Source organism: Strigops habroptila, chromosome 6 (genome assembly GCF_004027225.2).
Source record: "Strigops habroptila isolate Jane chromosome 6, bStrHab1.2.pri, whole genome shotgun sequence".
Taxonomy (NCBI): Eukaryota; Metazoa; Chordata; class Aves; order Psittaciformes; family Psittacidae; genus Strigops; species Strigops habroptila.
The window spans coordinates 38253918-38278148 of record NC_044282.2 but is presented as its reverse complement, the minus strand read 5'-3'; the positions used below and the strand labels follow the sequence as shown (position 1 = coordinate 38278148).

Below are 24231 nucleotides of genomic sequence, written 5' to 3'. Positions count from 1 at the left end.
CTATTCCCAGTGCTTGATTTGAAACTTCCACCTGTTTACTGATAGATGCAGCTTTCAGGAAAAGAAAATGAGGGGAGTTATGTCATCCACATTAATGAGAATGTGTTCCAAGACTGCTGTGAGGATGACAGCAGCATTCTGGAACTCTCAGCGCTGAAATTGCAATAAACTTTTATAGGAAAAAGAATAAATTCAAGTTAACTTTCAATTTCTCACTGAGTAATTGAGATGGAGTTGTTCAAAAAAGGACTGGCAAAAAAGGACTGGGATCTATAGTGCCTTGCTGCTGTTATACTAATGTGACTAAGCATTCTGCAGCCTTTTGTTGGGTGGACATTGTACAAGCATAGATTATGTACATCAGAGTGTGTGAATGTCTTTGTGCATACACTAGTATGGGTATTCTACATACAAACTCTGAAGTCCTTTGACCTTGTAAGGACCTAAGTTTAGGTGCAGAAATTTTTATGTATCTACAGGCTCTGGGCTTGGTCTGAAGTCTCCCATTTCCCACAGAGTCTTCTGACTGCTAACGTATATCATAAGCGGTCCATGTGCATGCAAGACAGCACCATTTATTTATTTTCTTTAATTTTCATTTGCAATCAACCTTCAAACTTTTTCAGTCTACTTTCGCCAGTCCTTGACTTCCTTCTGTGCAAGACCAGATGGCAAGCCTGGCCATACTACAAAAAATCTTGTGCAAAATCAACAGCAATATTTTTGAGTTTTTTCTGATTGATCCATGCAGTAAAATGAATGCAGGACAGACAGAAGGAAATGGTGATCACCTGCTGAGGAAGTCGCTGGAGGCAGTCTGGGTGTGGGTGACCCCGATCACCCCTAGGGTCTAATGTTTTATGATAATTTAGTCAAAATGCATTTAGTTAAATCAATTAAACAGAACAGGCAAGGTATTTTACTCCCTCTTTGCAAAGGAGGAAATTAAAGGTTATCTTTACTTACTTTTCACCATGCTTAGCTGCATATGTGTAGACCAATATGAAAAAGCAATTATAGCCATATAAAGTCTGCTGGGCTAAAGAGCTAATTAAAATTATTATTGAAATTAAACACTTCAGCTGAATGAGCTTTTGCATTTTAAATAACAGATTACAATTTATACTATTATTCATCTGCTCTTTCTAGTGCTTTACACAGTAAGTTTCAAAAGATACTTGCCTGTGTGTGCATTTTGGTGTGTACTGCTGTACTAAAAGAAGGAAAAATTATTTGCTGAAGGTGATACAATGGGCACATCACAGGCCTGGGGGAAGTTCCTGGACCACAGCTGTCAGTGGGAATTTTGGTACAAACTTCATCTGGGCTGTAATTTCATCCTGGATTTTTGGATTAGAGTTAGCTTTTTCCCCTGAAGTTTCACAGATATGAAGTTGGTGTTCAGATGATCATCTGCTGCTGCTTGTAGAAGGTTTTAGATAAGCCAGAGCTCATATTACACAATAATCAGTTAATCTGTATTAGGTTATCGTGACAGCTATAAATCAGGATATGAAAATATGCTGAAGATTCTTACATCTCATGAACTGATAATTTCATCTGTAGGAGACTAGCCCTTTTCTCTGTCTCAAGGAGGAGATAATGTCTCTGTGTGCTTTGACTTTAGTCCAAGCACAGAAAAGGAGTTTAAGGAGAGGTTACACAACCCAGATCGTGTTTTCGGATGGCCCCTCTCTCTGGCTGGGTGAGTGGTGTTAGCTGTGCTCGCTTTGTGAGCTGTTAGCTCTCTCTGTGTGTTAGAGCTATATTTAGTACACAGGAATTGTGGGCATGTGAATTTATGCTCTGACCAAAACAGCGCTTCAGTCATGTTTCTATATCAAGCTGCACATGCTTATTATGTTATTATTTATGTATATATTTCCTTTTTCTGCCCCTTAAACAAATAAATAAACAGCATCAAAAGGAAGAACTTGATATTTCAAGAGTGAGGTTTTCTCAGGGCATCTTTTTATTAGTGAAATGACTTACATTAGCAAGTCAGTGGAAGAAGTGGTAATGCGAACCAGCATATTCAATTTCACTTTAGCAATCTTTATTCCAGAAGGAAATCCTGGGAAGCAATCACTGGCAGTGGAACCTCTATTTAAATTACAAAATATGTAATATGCTGAATGTATATAGAACATGCAAGACATTAAATGGAAGTGTTCATTTGTCTTCATAAGGTAACTAAGACAATAAAAATGTGCTCTACAAGTAAAGGCTGTAGAAGCTGTGGTAATGAAAACAATAATTGATATAATTTAAGTTACTATCCCTGGGGCAGTTGTAAACAGATAGTATTAATTATGCAACAAACCTGTTTGTAAATTGATGGTACAGGAAGTCATGGAAATCATCTAGAATAAGTTTCATTTTTGAAGCTATTCAGCAATGTGTACGCAGCAGCTTATAGACCTCAATGGATGTTTAAAGGTTATTGATATTACACTCTATAATTTATCTTCTTCAAAGAACTAAGCAACATGAAAGGATACAATTAAAAACAATCAATTATGTAATTGTTCGTAATGTTGATTATATAATATAAATCAGAATTTATCAGTATTAACTTGAGTAGGCATCGCATATGGTATTTTTCTGCCACTGTATCTCTATTGATTCCAGTAAATTACAGCAGGGAATATATGGCATTGAATTCCTTTTACTGTTTCTACTGGTTATGGGGAAAAGATGATAACCTGAATATGTTTGAATTTGAAGGTTATATATCATAACATAGAATCACAGAATGGTCTGGGTTGGAAGGCACCTTAAAGATCTAGTTCCAACTTCCCTGCCATGGGTAGGGACACCTTCCACTATACTAGGTTGCTCCGAGCCCTGCCCAACCTGGCCTTGAACACTGCCAGCGATGGGGCAGCCACAGCTTATTTGGACAACCTCACCACCCTCATAGTAAAGAACTTCCTAATATCTAATCTAAATCTATCCTCTGTCAACTTAAAGTCATTCCCCCTTCTCCTATCCCTACATGTCCTTGTAAAATGTCCCTCTCCAGCTTTCCTGTAGGCCCCTTTAAGCATTGGAAGGATACTCTAAGGTCTTCCTTGAGCCTTCTTTTCTGCAGGCTGAACAAGCCCATCTTTCTCAGCCTGTCTCCATGGGGAAGGTGCTCCAGCCCTCTGAGCATCTTTGTGGCCTCCTCTGGACTCACTCCAATAGGTCCATGCACTTCTTGCATTGGAGGCCCCAGACCTGAACGCAGGACTACAGGTGGGGTTTCGTTCCATTTCCCCTTGTCCTGTCACTACACACCCTTGTAAAAAGTCACTGTCCAGCTTTCTTGTAGGCTCCCTTAAGGTACTGGAAGGCTGCCGTCTACCCTCTGTAGGCTTCCTTCTTGTGTTGGAGTTTGTCCAAGAGCTCATTGTTCATCCATCCAGGCCTTCTGGCTTTTTGCCTGCCTTCCTCTTTGTTGGGAAGCATCGCTCCTGAGCTTGCAGAAGGTGATCTTTAAATATTAACCAGCTTTCTTTGGCCCCTCTTCTCTCCAGAGCTTTATCTCATGTTATTCTACCAAGCAGATCCCTGAAGAGGCCAAAGTCCACTCTCTTGAAGTCCAGGCTAGCTGGCTTGCTATGCACCCTCCTTAGACCCTAAGGATCTCAAACTCCACTATTTCATGGTCACTGCAGCCACAGCTGCCCTCAAGCTTCACATTCATCACCAGCCCTACCTCTGTATATCAGAATGGCTATTAGTAGATGTAATTAAATGCAGAAAATCCAAGCTGTTAATTTCTTTCAGCTCTTCAAGGGCAGAAACATCAGCCAGAGATATATAGTAAATTACATGAGTATACTAAAAAAAGTGCAAAAATCCTTTCTCTACCTTTAAAAAAGAAAAAGTATGTAATGGTTCTTTCTACTTCACATTTTCTAATTAATATTTAATTTTTAAAATGTCAAAGTATTTTTATCTATTTTTTGAATGGTTGCTTTTTCTGAACCAGTGTTATGATACTTGATTGTTGCCTAGGTTTCTGTGATGCAGCCTAGATTGCATGACCAGTTTTACCTGCTAGAAGTTCTTGTTTCTCACTTGCTATGAGTGAGCCTAAGAGGAAGGCATTCTTGCACACTGCCTCATGCAGTATCTGGCAACTTAAAACTTTCTGAAATGCAGTAATTCTATTGTTTTTTATTTCTAAACTCTAGGAAAAATAAAATATACTAGGGGAATATAAATAGTGCCATGTTTTAATGGCACCTCCCACCTGAAAAAAATATTCTAGCTTGCGCATCTTTTTATGTGTTTTCAAATGTTACCTTTGTCTTGCAAACAATTTTGGTGGTTATTTCCACAATGTGTTTAGGCCAAGTATAGCAAGGTTTTCTTCATTTATTCTTTATTTTTTCCACCAAAGCAATAAAATTGGAAGTGCAGGGTAAGACACAGTACAGAATTGGGTACCTAATTCTGTACATTGCAAAGTAATGATCTTCCCATTACTATGCAATGGGCTGGAGCCTCATAACTTGGCTTTTTGTTTGTATTTATTCATTATAAACATGCAAATAAAGTGCTGTGAGTTTAGCAGTGCTACCACATTTGACTGGAATTTTCTATAAATCTGTTTGTGTGTGGGCTTTCTATTTACACACTTCTCTCTTCCTTTTTATGAGGAATATTTTGTGCTCTGACAAAGAATACTCACTGATACAGAACAGTTGCTGTTAAGTGTCAGACAAGAGCATGAGAAGAGGGTGAGATAGAGGGGGAAAATGTTAGTAAAGATGACTGAGGTAGCCAGAGTCACTAGCTGCATTTCCTAATTAGAGATAGAAGATGAAAGCACAGCTACAGATCTGCGGGAAAGCAAAGACCATCTCTAGCTGATTTTGGTGGAGACCCAGGTGCTGTGTAAGACTGCATTGGATAGTGTCAGCCATACAGAAATCACTAATGCTAATATGATGGGTGCTCCTGCTTGTATGCAGGTAGTCCTGCTTCTTCAGGAGCACCTCTGGGTACAGCAGCTCCTTGGGTGGAGCCTGCATCCTGGCTGCATTGTAGGGACTGGTGGCTGCTCCCTCGTGAGCATGTCCTTGAGTACCGATGTTACTCCACTGACTTATATCAGGAGAAAGCACTAAGTGTTTACTGTGCTGGCTATTAATATTTAAAACCTGTGATGCTTCTTTATGAAAAACAGTGATCAGACTCAGGTACCTTGCCTGCTGAGAGAAGGACAGAGCTATGTTATTTCTCCCTCACATAAAATAACATCCAGAGATCCTGGTGCAGTGAAGCATTTAGCAGTCACTTTTTTTCTAGTGATTCAGGCTGTGCATCATGTACTTCAGTGCTTGGCCACTTGTGTGAAGTGGAATGTGGGCAAAGTAGGAGACCACCTTGCCCCTGCACCTTTGCAATCTCTAACTGGGTAGCAAGCCTGCAGTGTAACGTAACCTGCTCATATGTGTTTGTGAATATAAAGGCACAATTTTGGAACTGAGATGGCTGCCATTTATACAAATTTTTCACTTTCAAACAGGAAAAAACCTTATTCTTTCAGAATTCGAGGTGGACACATGGAAATTTGTTGTGGGTGTGTCTGAGAGAGCAGAGTTCTCCTGAATTGTGGAGAAAAGAGCAGTTGGTAGTGTTTGTAGAAACAACCTGCCCCTGTTTTGCCAAAGCCCTCCAAGAGACAGCTGTCAGTGAAATTAACGAATATTTGCTTAGATATTATTATTTTTTTAAACTGGAAATCTGTTTCTATAATTTTAATGTTCCAGCCACAAGATGATATATAAGGAGAATAGTGTGAATGTATTCAGTAATTCCACTCTGTTCCCTAATTACTATTTACTTACGGATGCAAATTACAAAGAAGCATAATGAGAGCCACAGTTCTCCAATTTGTTTCAGTTTAAACAGGCAAGCAAAAAAACAGAGCCCATGCAATAGTCCTGTTTTTCTGTATGATTCATTCCAGTTCAAGGCTCTGCATATTAATGTTCATTGAATACACAATTAATTGCCATAAGCTTTAAATCAGATGATAACAAAAAAAAAAAAAAAAAAAGGAAAAAGTGAAAATCTATGCATTCTACAGTTTTGAATCAGAAAGAACGATTTTTACATGAACAAGTAATGAGAAAGTCAGCATGTCAGGTTCCGTGGTCTGGGAAGTAGTTCCCTCTATTTACCTTGCCAAGGCCTTTGCAGTTCCTCTCCCTGGTATCTGGCAAAGCAACTGAGAGTTTTACCATGGTGTGGACTTCTTTTTCCTGTTCAGTATCTCCTGTGAAGGAGATGGAATAGATGGAAGAGCACTCTGGTAAAATTAAACATTTAGGTGAAATTGCCCTCTCTCAGTCTCTTCTTTCAGCGCATTCAGGCTCTATGTACACAGTCCTAGCAAGAATGCTAGGTGGGGAAGGAGAAATGAGCAGACAGACACACAATTAGTTGGTGCATGTGGCTGAATGACCTAAGGAAACCAGGATAAGATCCTTTCCTTGAATCGGAATTCATCCCAGATGTTGTTCAGAATTAGCTGCATTTGCATTGGAAAATGTAAACATGTTTTGCTTTCTTTTTGCAGAGCAAAGGTTTTTCAAATTAGTTTTAAGTTGTTAAGCAAATACTCTAGAGGCTGTAATATGTCTAGATACAGTGGTATAATTACATTGTTGTTCTACTAAAGTAGAGTTAAACAAAGATAAAAACAGCCTTGAAATGAATTGAATCTGGCTTTCTGATTCTGGTATGGAAAATGGAAAGAATAACAAATTATTGAACAAATTTTCTCCCGTCTGCTGTGCCACGCCACTAAGATATATAGCATATTGTTTGGCATAATCGAGACAATATTCTGTCTGGTAAACAAGACCCTAATATTACAGAATCATAGAAGCATAGAATAGTTAGGGTAGGAAGGGATCTTAAGATCATCTAGTTCCAACCCCCCTGCCATGGGCAGGGACACCTCACACTAAACCATGTCACCCAAGACTCCGTCCAGCCTGGCCTTGAACACTGCCAGTGACAGAGCATTCACAACCTCCTTGGGAAATCTGTTCCAATGCCTCACCACCCTCACTGTAAAGAGCTTCTTCCTTATATCCAACCTAAACTTCCCCTGTTTCAGTGTGAACCTGTTACCCCTTGTCCTACCACTACAGTCTGTAATGAAGAGTCCCCCTCCCAGCATCCTTGTAGGCCCCCTTCAGATAGTGGAAGGCTGTTATGAGATCTCCACACATCCTTCTCTTCTCCAGGCGGAACAGCCCCTACTTTCTCAGCCTGTCTTCATATGGGAGGTGTTCCAGCCCCCATCACCAACCACGTTGTTGTTTTTCATGTGCCTTAACATGGTTTCCAGGAGAATCTGCTCCAAGATTTTGACAGGCACAGAGGTGAGACTGACTGGTCTGTAGTTCCCCACGTCTTCCATTTTCCACTTCTTGAAAATGGGGGTTATATTTCCCTTTTTCCAGTCATCAGGAACATCACCTGACTGCCATGATATTTCAAATATGATGGACAATGACTTAGCAACTTCATTCACCAGCTCCTTCAGGACCCGTGGATGGATTTCATCAGGTTCGACGGACTTGTGCACATTCAGGTTCTCAAGAAGATCTTGAACCTAATTCTCTCCTACAGTGGGCCTAAGGTCTCCATTCTCAGATACATATATATGTGTATATATATATATAAAAAACATACTGTGACCCAATAAAAACCCACGACTGGTATGATTAATAATATGCTTGTAAGTTAGGTAGATAAATTAATTGATGTTATTTCAACTCTGACTAGAATTATCTTTATTTGGATAAAAAAGTTGAACTAATTATGCATTTTTTAGGTGACTTCTCAAGAATCTGGAACCAAACCACTGACCTTCACATTTGTACCATCCATTGGACGACTTCCAACTCATTGTGAGGTTGTGGATGTCTCTAAGTTCCTTGTGACAATTCCAGAGGAACCAAACGATCTGAGCGATCAAGAAATTATAAATAAGGTAGATTTTTGTTTGCACTAATTTTTCCACCCTTTCAAAGAATATAGATAATTTTATCCTGAGCATCACTGAACTGGTGCGCTTTCCCTTGAATTGTTCCTTGGCTTGTGCTTGATTTTAATTACCAAGCCTACCAGAGATGCAGAATCATTGCGCAAGAGAAGGCTGATACCTGCTCAACAGCCTGTTTCATCTTTGGCAGAGTTTGCACTGGAAGGAAACCCTTGCCCATCTTGATACTCCCCTCTGTCAGTTATGTAAGGCTATATTCTTGGCAGACAAACCGGGATGCCTTCCTGATCTTCATGGGAGCAAGGGTGGTGTGCAAGGAGTGTTATCACATGGGAATTGACCAAGAATTGGTCACTGGATCCTGGTTTCATCAAATTCCCATGTTGTGGCTTCCAGCAAAGGTGCCAATCCCTTTCATAGCTACATAGTAATGCATCAAAGTGGAAGCTTGTATTTTGTTTCTGGAAGCTTGTCCCCATGATTACTTATGACAGTGAAACCGCCAGCCCAGCACTGCTGGTACTCCTTTCTTTAGTAAGCCCACAGTGTTTGTTACTACTTTCCTGCCTCGCAACACTTAACAGTCTCTTGTTTTATTCCATGCTGCTTAAAAGGGAACTGCAGCCCTCTGGTTAATATTAATGCTTATGGTGATTCAGCTCTTCTGGAACAGCTCCTTCTCTGGGACATTGCTGGTGCTGCAGTTCTGGATGTTCTCCATGTCAAACTTTTCACAGGAGTTCACAGCCCTCTGATCTGGACATGTTCCAGCATTTCCAGTGCCCTGTCTGTCTAAAAAAAGGATTAGGTCTGGGCAGAGAATAGACGTACTTGAAGAGACATGCATTGCAATATTATCTTCAGGATGTTTAACTTAATAGTTACATTTCCAGCCACTCAGTGTTGGTTTTGCTGTAAGTAACACCCTGGGTAAAGCAGAATCAGGTTTTCCTCACATCTGTTTCCCTGTGATTCTCTGTAGGCAGAGAAAACTTTCCTGGCAAGTGAGCAGTACTGAGGCCTTCATAATGCAGTTTATTTCCTCTTCTAAAAAGTCTAGAATCTGAACAATATTTTAAAAACCAAACCAACATCAGATAATGAAAATAGCACTTCCATAGTCATATCCCCCTTTCTAGTCCAATATTTTTTTCAACAACTGAGCTCCAGGGACTCCTGGAACTGCAAGTGAAGTTGAAATTTGTAATTATTGTATTCCTCCAGCTGGATTAAAAAATGAGCCCCATCTACAGGCTTTCTTTTGCAGTCCACAATATTGCTATCCTTTCACCTGATTCCTGCTGCAAGAGAAATATGATTTACCATAGCAGTTTCAATATTGAATGATTTGCTGATCTGAGTGTCATATGCTCAGTTTGCACTACTCCCTCTCTCATCCAAAGCGTGCTTGAGAAGTTACACAATGGAAGTGGAAATTGCAGAAAATGCGAAGAACAATTGTAGTCTGTGCTGACAAGCTTGAAGATACAGTAAAGCTCGCTGACCTCAGATTCTTTGTCTGCTTTCATCAGAGAATGCCCTGGCATAAAGGCCTTTGTTTCTTCATTAATATGTATAGGTTTTGTCCCAGATTTTTCTGTCAGGCTCCTCTGAGGAGCATTGTCTGCACCCATCGATCCCACGGTTGGGATGCCTTCCCATCATGTCTGGCATAGTCTGCTCTGACAGCTCATTCGGCTTGACTGCACCCTCCTTTTTGGTTCCTGCACCAGTCCCAGGCTTGGGCCAGCATTGTGCTCAGAGTCCTCTGTTGCTCTGTGAAATGCTGGGAAGGCAGCCCTGCAACGTCGGCTGGGGGGCTGGAAGTGGGGTGCTCGCCGGGCAGGTTGTTTCTGCTGGGTGCTGATGCCCAAATTCCATTTGCCCTCTGCACTTTTGGTAGTGTAGTGCCAGCCACCACTGCAAGTCAAAAATACTTTGCATTTTGGGGGAGCGGAAATAAAATGCAGCTAATTGGGATTTTTTTCCTTCTATCTTTTGCAGTCTAATGCAGTCTCTGATGAGCTGGCCTTAAAGAGTGGGGCCAGACAAGACTGTGTGTTGGCCGTCCATACAGACAGCATTCGAACAGTTTTCCAGTCCCCGGTGTGTAATTCAAGCAAAGGAGAAATGCAGGAGAATGACCTTTTTAAGGCTGAGTTTATTCTCATTACGGACTCTGGTGAAGAAGATGAAGTAGCTGCTGCCTCGAACAACGCTCATCGGCCATCCAATGGCTATGGTCCCATCAGCGCTCAGCTGCTGGCCACATCCCATGCTTCCCCTGGAACTGGGGCAGGAAAACCTCCTGGTGATGGGCATGTTCCAGGTGCTGCGCTTTCCCACAACACTGCTGATCTGCAAAAACATCAGGTAACCTGTTCATTAAAATCTGGAGCAAACCTTTGCTTTTTAAAGCTTTCAAGACATGGATACAAAGTCAGTTTGTAAAGCAGCTTGGCCAATTTATTTTTTAATTAGCATTTTTGTTGGCCATTCCTGTCACATTTGGACGCTAAGGTATTTTCCCAACCCTTCTGACTTGCTGCCTCTCTATGGTTTTGGTGTATACATGGAACAGGTAATGAAGACCTATTGTTCTTTCCTTTAAGAGCAGCTCATCTCACGGCAAGTTAATCAGAAGATTTTAGATTCCTAGCTAGTCTAAATGGACTAAAATCAGTGGAGCCTGTTGATTATTTGAATTAGTAGCATCAGATTTTCCAGGCCTAGTTTTCGTTCTCAGCATGTGCTGCAATCCTTTATGTTTGTGAATGCTCCATTCTTGGCGGTGTTCAAGGTCAGGTTGGACAGAGCCTTGGGCAACATGGTTGAGTGTGACGTGTCCCTGCCCATGGCAGGGGGGTTGAAACTAGATGATCTTAAGGTCCTTTCCAACCGTAACTATTGTATGATTCTATGATTCTATGTTAAAGAGGCTGCAAAAAAATCCGTTGTTCTGATTGTTAGCACTGACTTTGCACAAGTGTAAAGAACTAATGACGATGAAAGGCCCATTTTATGCTGATCTTTTTAGGGTACATTTATTGATTTATTTAAATTTTAAATTGTCACTGGGACAATTCAAAAAAGGTCTTTAAAATGTTTCATTTTCAAAATGCATCAATCCAATTTACTGCATGAAAAGTTAATGTCTCCCATCTTGGAAAGAGCATGGATGGTTTTCAAGGGTGGAAACTCTACCTTTAGCAAAATTACAATATCCTTCATACATGGAATAAATTGAGACATTTTCTTTGACCTTGACAGGGTTTTCATAATTTGAAAATGCAATTCTTCATTGATACTTAAAAAAATAAGATTTAAGCATGGCTACTTCGTCTCTGAAAATGAATAGGACTTCCTATCTTCTGTTGAAATACTTGTGGTAGTCAATTTTTCATCAAATTCAATGTGAATTTTTGATTGAGGAAATTGTGAATAATAAATCCACTCTGGTTTTGGATTCACAGCATTATGAGATATCCATTTCTTCTGAGAAACTTGCAGTAAAGTCAGTGGAATTTTACCTGAGGAAGGTATAAAGGCACAGATAAATCTGTGTAGAGGAAGCAGCCCGTAAAAGAATAACTGTCCTTGGGAAATACAAATTTATTTCAGCAATGTTTGATATACAGATTCTGCCAGGCTTACTTGGGTAGTTTCTTTAAAACGTATTAAAGAAATTGGGTGGATTTTTTGTAAGACTATATAGAAAAAAATACTATGCTGTGGCTTTCTTAAGCTTTCTTTCTTAAGTTTCCAGAGGTTTTGTCAGGTTTTCCATAGTCTCCAGTGCTTCTTTCTGACTTTCTGGTTCTCAGGTCACAGGCTTGGTAGGGAATTTATTTTTTCCTATTATCAAATTCTACTGGGATCTTTGGGCCAGCATGGCTAACTGGCCCCAGGACCAGGTCTACATTGAATCAAATCTTCTCTCAGACACGAGTTTTGCCTTTTGGCCCCTCAGTTTGTCACACTATCCCTTTTTCTTTTTGACCTGCACGTTTCAGGGCCTTGCAGGTGTAAGTAACCACATTTTTTGTGCCCTTTCAAAGCAATGTGATCTCACAAGACCACTAGTCTTGTACCCAGGTCAGCTCTGCCACTTCAAATGTGCTGAAGATCTCCCGGACAAGGCTCAATACTAGAACTGTGACCTCTTTCATGTTTTTGGAATCATCATCCATGAGGCACCGAGATCTTTTTCAAGTTCCTTGATCCCTTTGTGCTAAGGTAACATTGCCACCTATTTCAACTTTCTTTATACATTTTTAGGAAACGTGTATCTGAGGTGCACCTAAGAAGAGAGAAAGGCTTGCAGTTGAATCACGGACCAAAGAAACATAAATCTACTTTGGTCGCTCCCTTCTGTTGCACTAATACAGTACAACTACAGAAGCATTTTAAACCAGCAGAGAAACTGAACAGAAAAAAAAAAAGGCAAAACAAATTCCACTGACCAAGTCATTTTATCTCACCTACTGGCACTGGTGAGGTTGTACCTATAAAACCATGCTCAGTTTGGTGGCCAGTCAGCCCCAAATTCAACAGACATGAAGAAGGGAATGGGGATCCAGCACAAAGCCATAAAGGTGGCGTGGGCACATATGAGCTGAGGCTAAGAGAGCTGGCTTTGTTGATTCCTGCCAAGAGGCAGCCAAGGAGGTATCTTGGAACAGCCCACGACTACTTGAAGGGCATTTACAGAGATGACAGAAGCAAAATCCTCTCTGCAGTGGCAGGTGAGACAGCAATGGCCGCAAACCAAATCGTGGCAGGTCTCAGCTGGACATGTGGAGAATCTTCCTCACAGGGAGGTGGTGCAGCACTGACACAGGCTGCCCAGGGGTCCTGGAGCCACCTCTGTTAGGGGCTTCAGAGACTTGGTGAGACACAACCACAGCTGACCAGACCTGCTGGTGTTGATGACAGCCCTGCTCTGAGTAGGAGACTGGACTAGGTGACCTCAAGAAGTCACTTCCAAACAACTTTGATTATGATTCTTTGATTCTGTAAATAAGAGGGTGATCATCTATAGATGTAGTTAATACTGTAATACAATAGCAGAATCTCTTCAGAAGACTTGAATAATGGCTTAATTATCACAGGATGTAAATGGTCAGTGGTGTTCAAACTGGAAGAAGACTGCTGCAAAATGTCTTTATCATACTCACAGGAGCTAATTTATCATCTGCTACCATGAATATTTTCCTAGCTGCTTATAAATCTTCCTTATTAATTTTTAATTAATTAGAAGTCATTGCACATCCTATTCTTTCATTATGGAGTTTCATATTAGCTCCTCATTTTCTTTTAATCCATTTTCTTTGTAAAGAATATTTATCTATTTTATTTTGGAATAGAGATTTCATTTGCTTGTTCTGCTTTGTTAGTTGATCAACATCCAGAACTCATTATCAAATTCAGGAGGCTACTCCAATTTATCAGATGTATTACTATGCTGCTTTTTAACTTGTTAAATAATTTTATGTTTTGTGACATATTTAAGAATATTTTTTCAGAATGATTAAATGTTGGTAAATTATTCTCACTTTCCAGTATTTTTTATTAATTAGCAGCTTTTTCAAATAGAGTTACAATTTCTTAATCCAATAGAATTTATGGCACAATATCATTGATATTAATTTTCGTATTCTGATATTTGCCTTGTATACATCTATTGGCTTTCCACTTAGAAATGGGACACCTTAATGCATGTATAAAATAAGGGGAAATCAGTGTGGTTGTAAAGGCATTCTGATTGTTGATATTTATTTCTATAAATCAATGCATAGCTTTGGCTCTTCTGACATTATCTTATACAGACAGTATCTTCAGTTTACAATGCTTTCTATTTATAGAGTATTATTAAGTAGGGAGAGCTCACTTTTTTAAGTTATAAGGCCTAATAGGGTTCTGATCTGAATATATAGCCCATATTTAGCCTTTTACATACAGGTTAGCCCTTAAAAGTCTCAAAAAGTCTTGCTCTTCTGTTACAGATTCTTCCAACATCTGCCTCTCAATTTAAAATTATTTGATTTGTTCTTATTTTTGTTTTGTGATGTATCAATATGATGTGACATAAAAATAATAACCCTAATAATCATAATAATAATTCCTTTATCTTATGGGGAAGATATTTTTATTTAAAAATATAATTCATAATCTGAGCCACAGCATTGCGCAAGTCATGTCTGTAGGAACTAAGTGTTATAATTGTCTTGTATAGAATTGCATAATATTTTCAGGGTATCAAACAGTAAATAAATAGGTGGGTTTATGTTTGTATGAAGTTTGTAGGGATTAGAGTAAATGTCCTTGCTTTCAAAATGCTCAGTCAAAAGTTAGGTGATAATTTCTAGCCTTCTGGTTTTACAGTTGACTTAGCTCACTATTTTATACTGATATGTTTTATTCATGTTGTGTATACCCCAGTTTTTAATTTCAGCATTATAAGGACTTGGAAGATTTTGAGAGAATTTATTTCTTTAGAAGCATAAAACTATATAAAAAGTTGATAATATACTTGTACACTCTAATTAGTTTTGACAAATCCTAATTAGAATAGACCTAAGAAAAAAGGCACCCATGAAAGAGCTCGTTACTGTTTTATTAGTGTATTGTAAGACTGTGGAAAAGGGGATAAGGTCTCTCATATTCCTGCAAACTGTCAAATGCACTGCTCTGTGAATAACAAGAAAAGTGAAAAATGAACTGGATGTCTGATTTAAGTAGTTCTGAGCAAATTTCTTGTTCCAATATCACAGTGCTTCAGAAGGTTTTTACTGAATAAGAAAATGAGTACTTGACTAGAATCTCATTTACAGAAAGACTACTTTCCACTGAACTGGTAAAGTGAGATGGGACGATATTACATTTTTCTCACTTTCTGTTGTGATTATACAATGTGAATGGTATCACATGATTCTGGACACTGATGGTACAACTGTCTTGGGTTTTACCTGAAATGAAAAATACAGTAGACTTGAACCTTGTTTATGTCAACAAAACAGAAGTTTGGATAAAATAACACATAACTTGTCTGACGCCTCCCCTGAGAGCTTTATCCGTCAGGCTGTATTCCCGAGTTTAAGACAGCCCTATGCTTTTAATCCACAGAGCAGTACCAATGGAAACACTGTGTGCATGACCACAGGACTGAAACGTGGGGTGCTTAACAGTTCCACAGGTTTCACCTATATTAATATTTCTGTTTTTCTTTTTTCTCCAGTTAATTTCTACTCTTTCCAACTCTGATCATCTTTCCTCTAAACCACCTGCTGTCCACTTAATTTCTCAAATTAATCAGAAAGTAGTGTGTGGTACCAAGGTTAACCTGAATCAAGCATCTTCGCTGGAAGACTCCTGTAACAACTGGCAGCCAGCAACTGGGTTTTCTGAGCAAGATTCATCTCTCTACTTTCAGTCTGCTTCTGCTCCCCACAGTTCACCTCCCCCCACATCTAAAACATCGTCTTCTGCATCAGGCAGTTGTTACTCCACTCCTCAATTGTATGATAACCTACAAACACCAAATGTCTATACATCTGGCTGTGATTGCAAAATGGGAGGCTTTACCACATCCTCTGTTCCAGCAAAGAGTCCAAGTCCTTCCCCCAGACCGCCACATTTAGCTGATATTCAAGTATCTTCAGCTCAGTATTTATCCCCCAGTTCTTCCAAAAGATTGAATGCTTTATCTCCTGTCCCTGTACATATAATAACACATTCACTATGTCCTAGCCCTAAACCTTTGTCTCCACCCTCTCTTTATGGCTCCTCTTCGACCATATGTAGCATAAATGAGCCTTTCACACCAATGTCATCTAGAGGAAATTTAGTGAAGTCAGGAGCCAGATCCCCTCTGCCAACCAGACTGACCCTCTTAACTGCTATTTTAAGATCAGGCTCTTCCCAGAGGAGACCAGTTTCTCCTGTTTCTTGTCCCACGTTTTCTCCTAGCCCCCTTAGTCCTTCAACACTTGCAATAGATCAAAAGTCCAAAACAACTTTCCCAACCCCCAAGAAATCTGTTTCAAGCTCTCCTATAAGGCCAGATCTTCCCAGTGGAGAGGAATATTGGCTTTCAGGATGGGCTCAGCATCAGCCTTTACCCTCCAAGCCTCATCCCACCCCTCAGTCAGGGTCTCTTTCTCCTAAAAGCCATGTTCCAGGCAGAACACTTTCTCTGGATTCTCAAAGTCCTCTGTCATCCCCCATCTTCTTCCATAGAAAATCAGTTGCCTCTCCAGGTTTGCAGTCCACACTGCCTCCTCCTTGTGCCCCAGCACCCCCTTCCCTTGCACACCCTATCTCTCCTTCCCCAGAAGGGTGGCAGTATGCTGCCTCTGAGTCCCGGGCACCTCAGAAGTCTCAGCGGGTACACACTTACTCACCCATCTTTACCTGCCGGTCATATCCTTTACTTTCTTCTACCAGTCTTAGTGGTGTATTCTCCCCCACCTTAGAAAAACACTCATCTCCTTCCCCAAGTCTTTTACATCCAGCTTCTAGATCTAAATCAAATTCACCTCAAACTTCTGTTCAGGAGATGAGTGCCTCCTCTCCTATCCCTTCAAGTGCCTCAAAGCAGTGGTCTCTCTCACGGCCTCATTCTACTGCACCGGTTCCACAAACTGGCAATACTAATTCCTACCCACTGCAGTTTAATTCTTCCTTGGTGAACAAAAGTTATAGGTCTAATTCATCCTCTCCAAGACCCGAGCAATCTGCCATCTCACCAGTGTTAAAGTGCAGATCTCCTGTCTCAGACAAGTCACCAGGCACACTGCCATCAAGACCCAGAGAGCTGACTTCACCACAGTCTTTTTCCCTGCCTCCTGACCATGAAAACATCAAACCCAAGGTACTCTCAGTGCATGCTTATTTTCTAAGTTCTTTGCCCCTGTAGGAAAAATCACATCCATGTTGCACAAGGCTAGTAAAAGAAATGAGCTGTGGAAAAAAAAGTTTAAAAAGGAACCATTTTTGTATTGATAGTAAAGATAGCGAAGACCAAATCCTACCATATCAGATTGCTATCAATGTGTTCTGTATTATGGGGAAGATGCTGTAGGAATCCTTTAGCATAAAAAACAAACACTTTATTCATGAGTGGGAGGAAATAGTGCTGAAACTGGATTTGTGTCCAGTAGCCCTGGTATACATTTGGTGCACTTATTTTTGAAGCTCACCTAAAACACTAGTGTGTCAAAAATAAACACAAACCATATTCTATACACCCATGCTAATGTAAATCCACATGTATTCCCACTGAAAGGAGCAGAAACCTGGTTATCTTAGGTGCAGGGCTGAGCTAGAAGCAGTCTAATCTGATTGATGTGAACTGACTGGTCCAGTGACAGCTGATTCCCCAGCACCTCATCCCACCTGTCCTCCCCACTCCCCAGGAGGCTGCACTCACCAGCCCAGAGGCATGGCTGAGCTCAGTCTGAGCTGGGACTTTGGGGCTGAGAGCCAGAAAGGGAGGACAAGGACAGTCTCTCACTTCTTCCCTTTCCTTTGTACTTCTCTGATCTTGTTGTGCTAGACAGCACATGAAGGAAAAAAACCCCAACCAAACAACAACCAACAACATGAGCTACTGCAAATACGAAAGTCTGACACTCAACGAATCAGGCACACTCCTGCTGTTTGTCCTCCACCTAAAGGTAGGGGAGTCCCAGTGGAGTGAGAATAAGCAATGACAATGACTGCTGCAGGAGGGCTTGGGAACCAGCCACACTTTAAACCTAAGGATAAATCTTAAGAATGGGAAGGGGGAGGAAAGAAAAGCTGATCAAAAAGCATGCAGCAGGTAGGTGAAAACAAAAGGAATTGCTATGTAAAAAGGAAGAGCTAGAAGACATCAGAGATGCAGAAGGCTTTCCAACCTGTTTTATCTGTGCACTTTGTGCTTCCTTTGTGCCTCCTTTTGCTCATATCTGAGGTCTGCCCATCTCTGAAAAGCTATCATAGTTTACTGATTTATTTGTTCGCAGCACAAAATTACAGCCTGGTCTGCCAGATCAAGTTGTGTCAGATGTATTCCTAACAACAGCTTGCCCATGGCAGGGGTGACTTGAACTGCTTGGAAAATGTTAATTGAAAATGAGAGGTTTAAATCAGCACAAAGTAGCAATTGTCATGAATAGTTCTTTTAAAAATCAAACAACCCAAGAGGAACTGTTGTGCCAAGCACAGCAGTACAATGTCGTTACACCCTGTCAGTATTACTTAATGAATCAAAAAGACAAATGAAATATTGTAGAAATTCCAAGAAAAAAACCCCAGGACAAAAATGAAAGGCATGACTGAGCCTGCAGATTGCAAAGCAGTTGCAGTTTCTGCTAGTCAGTGCAATGAGGACTGTGAGAGCCTCTGGCATAAGGAAATTCTCTGCTTGTGACACAGAGCTATTGCCTAGATTTATATTTGCAGAGGTTATTGATCCCTTTCTGTCCTCCCTACTGTCCTTTTCCTGCTAATCCTACTTCACCATGCGATCTGGTGACACTTTTGAAACTGCCCCAGCACCCCATGGAAACAGTGAGAGTGTCCATCAGTTTAACAGACTTGGACTGCTAGCCGGGTGCAATTTTTATCATGCCAACAAAGCTGGCTCCACCGGGGATGTGGAAGATCTGAAATCTCTAAATCAAATGCAGCTGGGTATTCAGTGCAGGAAAGGTATCTTGTGGCTTTAAATGTGAGGCTGAGATTTCATTTACAGTTAATAATAGTGTGCATTCAACACCCCCCTTTCCTCCTGCTCTCATTTATTTCCATACCTAGTTTATGGCATAGCTCAATGAGCTTTACTGATTTGTTAACAGTATCAAGCTCTCTGAAAACTCTCCAGCCTCAAATCCCAGTATATTTCCACTGAAAAGAAGAAAAGATTGAGGAGACATAACATTTAAATCCTAGGCATCATTTAGGTCTCTTTAGTGCCAATCAACTCAACTTCAGAACTAGACAAAAGCAAGATGCTTCATCTGATGACTGTTGATGCATGACAAAATTTTTGCATGTATGAATGTGCTAAGTGAATATCAAGGGAAAAGCACAGCATCTACAAGTGCTTGACTCTGGCATGTGTGATTTATCTCTCTTAATGTTGCTTCAACAGTGGTTAACGTTGAGACATGCTTTAAACCGATGAACTTTAACTGTTTGCATTTTTATATATGAACACGTGCTTTCGTGTGCTTTACATATTTATGATCACCAATGATTCAAAAATATGACTGCTTCGCAAAGTGAATATAAACATAAATCCACAGATCAGTGTGAACTTTGGGTGACCAAAGGCAATAAAAACCCCTCTCCCTGGCCTTTGCAGACACATTAATAGTGTCCTTATGGACCTAATATAGAAAAATTAACAGTAGGATGGAGCAGAGACACAAAATTGCTGATTCTGCAGGAATCTTCTGGCTGTTGTTTGAAAGCTCTTTGCAGTGGTTTCATGGGGTATCATTTCTACATATTCTTTGATTTTTCCTATTTGAATGTAGCACAGGAATGCATGTAGATCTACCCAAAACAGCTGGGGAACAAACTAACTAACAATATGGAGCTCAGCACAGCTGCAAAACCTACCACAAAGCAGGAAAGATTACTCCTGAGGAGCTCTACAGTACCAAAGTCGCTGATTTTGAGGCTTTATAGGTATATGTCTAGCACACTTTGCAATGCCCTGTGGGTGTCCTGGGTTATCATTTGAGCAAGAAAAGTAGGACAGTTCTCTCAAAACTCCCCAGGCTGATATTTGCCTGAGCTTTCATATTGGAGTTGGTTTGCTTCTGGCTGGACTATGGTACAAGCTGGCAGACCTAACTGCCCATGACTGTTTAAAAATACTGCTAGATTCCTGTGAACCAGATTATTACATGTATTTAGGCATTGAATAATAATTTTAAATAACATGAACTAATGAGTCAGTTAACATGTTCATATAAACGAGAAACTGAATTAAAGACTTTCCACGCATCTCAGACACTGTGACAATAGCACATTGCTCACAGCTGCTACAGTACCTGGAAGCAGTAAAGCACCTTTAAGTGGTATAGAAAATTTACTTTTTAACAACCTGATCTGCCTTCGTTTAGTTTATATAACAGTACAACCGCTTCAAAATGGTCACTGCATTCTCATCATATATGATACCCATCTCTTCATATGTAAAAGCCTGTGGGCTAGTAAAGATGTTGCATTTCATTTACATGCACGATTTTATAAATTTCTTGATTGAATATCAATTATAAGCAAACAAAGATACATTTTGTGGATATGCCATTTTTAATACTTGGAATTTTGGTCTTCCATCTTTACTTCAGTGAGCAGTATTTTATATCTTATCTGCATATAGATTTTGTACATAGATATATATATGAATGTACACATACTTATAGCAGAGTGTTGCTCTCTACATGTTTAAAGGGTAGGATTCAACTCACGTGACTTTTGACATTTGAAAGTTAAATATCCAAATACAATTTGGGCAATTCTATTATAGCTAATGGAAAGAATATGGCATTTTTATAGGATGATTTTATTTTACCTTGCTAGATGCATATTTTGGGATGAAATGAATTATAATGCAAAGAATCCTAGCTCTTAAACTCATGTAATGTAGAAGAATCTCATCAATAATTTTAAAACTACTGAATTCAACCTTCATAATTAGAAACGAAATGTTGAAAATATGGTTTCTAAAGAGTTAAAAATAACTGGTAAGCTAAAGCAATCTAACATATAAATTGTTTTAAAATAAGAATTCTTAAGGCTGATCTTTGAAGTTTTATATCCAAACCCATACATTTTGTATGATTTAGATTGCCAGTCCTATATGCTTTGTTAGAATGTGAAAGTTCCTACAGTTGTTTTGAAATATTTGTTTGGGTGGTAGAGTTACTTAGGCAGGAGATGAAAAGCTGTGACATGACTTAAATGACTTATCCACTCATATAAATAATTCAGCATTTAAGGATTCTAATCAATCTCATTAAAGCAAATCACAGAAATCCCTCTGACTTAGTGGTCCAGGATAAGACTGCACAGCAGCAGTTGTTGAAGTGCACGTACTGGCAGAAGTAGCTGTGCATTATCATATCAAATCACAAGCAAACTTGGAAAAACTTCACAGCCTCTCCAGATATTAATTTAAGGATAGTAGTCAGCAGAAGTAGTCAAAATCACTTTGGAAGTTATAAGCTGGTACAGAGAACTTACTTTGCCCTACTTCATTCCTAAAAGCAAAAGATGTACATTACAGTCCTTTAAGATCTTAACAGAAACACAAGATGTTAAGAAATAGCTTTCCTAGGTAATATGTTAGCATTGTATTGTTGCAACATGTGTGCAAGACAATTGGAATCGTCTTTCGTTCTGTCGTACCTTTCCCCTCTCTTCCCACTCTCCCCCTCTTCCTCTTCTACCCTGTTTTATTTTTCTTCCTGATTTCTGGTTTACCCTTTTAGCAATACAAGATCAAGACAAGCTACAAGGCATTTGCAGCAATCCCTACAAACACATTACTTATGGAACAGAAGGTTAGTGTTTGCTCAAAGACATGGGAATTGTGTTGTGTATTTGGCACCATTCAGCTTTATGCACATATTCTGACATTTCTCTGGGGGATATTGCAGAGTATAAGCCCTGGGAACTAACGGCTCAGGATTATAAATCCAACCATTTTTTAGGGTCAGTCACTTTCCACCAAAGATCAAAGCCTCCACTAATCCGAATTTCTGAAAAAAAATTAACTGTAAAAAAAAAAAAATGCCCTGAAGGAATTGCCATTTATGGCAACAACTCAAAGTCTGTTTTATTATTGGAAAGTGTCTGGACCACTGATTTTCTGGGATGTACCAATCATTAGGTCTCTGTCGGTTAATGGTTATTCAAAGACTATGATTATACTAGTAAATTTAACATCCCAAAATACACAAATTTGACCCGCCATATTGTTAAACTGTGGGAACAGTCCTGGACGTTGCCCTGGCCTCTAACTGCCATACTTCCAGACAACTTCCCTGAGCACTTCAACAGTTACCATGGGCCAGAGGTCTGTCCCCAGGATGTAGTTTTGGGTAAAACTCCTTTTCTGTAAGGTAGGATGATAGATAAAAAGAACAGTCTTTAGTGCATTTGTTTACTGCCAGAGACACGTCCAACAAAGGCTGGGTTGTATAGTCCTTATTTAGATAATGCAACTTTGGAAGTAAATTGAAAATTTAAATTTTGCATGAAGAGTTCAAGGTACCTACCAATGTCTAGTTTTATTCTGTCTCCTCCCAATTAGTTTTGCACAAAAGAATAGAATCATAGAATGGTTTGTGTTGGAATAGTCCATTAAGTCGAATAAAATTCTTCTGTGATTAAGCAATACATACTTAATCACTCTGACATCCAGTTTATAGCTTTATCAGAAAAAAACAGATTTCTGTCCAGGACCTAGTTCAGGAACCTAGCCTCTGATTAATTTCTGTAAGATTAAGCATTCCTAATTACATCTTCAAATGTGTATTCACATACATAGCTCAGCTAATTTCACTAGAAGTTTGCAGAGCCTAAAGACACTGGAGAGGGTGAACTTAACTGTAATAATTTTGAAGATGATAATTTTGTCCTGGTTGTGATCTAGTAGTTATTAGTTAACTGCTTAAAATAATTTTTTTTTTTCTAAAAAAGGGACATTCAATTATTTTCCAATGTTCTTTTAATTTTAAATGATTTTTTTAATCATTTGCATAAAACCTGATTCTTCTATTACTTAAACCTTGAATGCACTAATGAAATTTATGTCTGCTTTAGCATGCAATATGGTCCAATAGAAATGGCTCTGTAGAGGAAAATAGCTAATGCAGAGGATCCTACACCCCTACAGAATGTGTTTTGGGTGGGTTTTGTTTGGGCGGAGTGTCTGTTAGTGACTGCAAGCATTTGGTGAACTCATGATTGATTTAATCTGAAAGGCACCCAGTTTGTGCACTCCACCACTCTGTGCACTAAGCCAGGTAGGTGAATTAGAGCAGGGTATTCACTGTAAGACCACACTCCTGATGTAAACTTGTGGGTTAACGTCAGCCATCTGATTGTGCTTATTCAGAAGAAAAGGGATTCCTTTTCATGGTCTCACTGATGCTCTCTGGGGCATTGACTCACAATCCATATGTTAGTTATCCCCAATATGTAAAACTGAATAGTACATCTAATGCCAGTATCTGTGGAAAAAGTAATGACTCAAAAGACATCTCTGTTTAGATAGACATTTGGTTATCCACCACTTTATTGGAAATGCTAGCCTTCGTGTAGCCTTCAGTAGTAAAAGTACGGTCATGTAAAACTAATAAGAAATCAATTTTCTGCTATAGGATTTGCCTCCAGGAAAGGCTTTTGGCTAATTTAATTTGTAAACTGTATGTTTCAGCATGGCCTGACTACATGCTTTCTGTCATCTTGGGAATTATGGATAATAATCTCCTATTGATCTGTTCCAGCAGCAAATTACAGTGCTCCTAAGTTAAGTCCTGTTGTGCTAGCTGACATGCATTTAGAGTACTGGTCTTAAAGGAAGCATGAAGGAGCCACACACAGGCCCCATTGCACCAATCTGTAATATCCAAGTTTTCTCCTCAAAAATACTGGGGAGTGAACTGGGAAGGAACTCATGCTAGTTTGTAGTTCAATGACATAAATTATATTGCTCCCATTTTATGTAATGCATTTTATGCACTGGAGAAAAAAAGAGAGAGAGATTTTAACTCTTAGAAGAGAGTAAGATTTTAACTACATGAGTGATGTTTTATGAACATTAAAATCATGGTTATGGGGAGAAGTTTTCTACTGGTTTGGTTTTTTCGGTTTTTTTTTTTTTTTTTTTTTAGCAAGTAAGGAAGACACATAATAGCTGCAAGGCACGGATATTACTGAGCTGAATGCATGATTAGGAGTACATCATCTGCCTCAGGTGCTAAAAAAGTGTTTTACTATGCAATTAAACTAGAGATGCATATTGTCAGAAGTCAAGTTTTTCGACTATGTGGATAATTATATTACTTAATTTGAGTGGTCGTGAGACATAAGACACGTCAGAACTGTGATGCGGGTGATCCTAGTGACAATTCATATGCAGTATTAATTAGATTTCATGATAGAAAACTGTCATTGATATGTCATGCAAGTTACAATGCTTTGTC

General features: G+C 39.5%; 1 protein-coding gene across 1 annotated transcript in view; it reads left to right on the top strand.

Moving 5' to 3' along the window:
- MLIP (muscular LMNA interacting protein) overlaps window positions 1-24231 on the top strand; it is an 82906-nt gene that overhangs the window by 5788 nt on the left and 52887 nt on the right. The window contains exons 2-5 of the mRNA XM_030491168.2: window positions 7850-8008; window positions 10025-10393; window positions 15258-16892; window positions 21511-21582. Coding sequence (XP_030347028.1) covers window positions 7850-8008; window positions 10025-10393; window positions 15258-16892; window positions 21511-21582 — 2235 coding nt within the window. The remainder of the gene's footprint in view (window positions 1-7849; window positions 8009-10024; window positions 10394-15257; window positions 16893-21510; window positions 21583-24231) is intronic.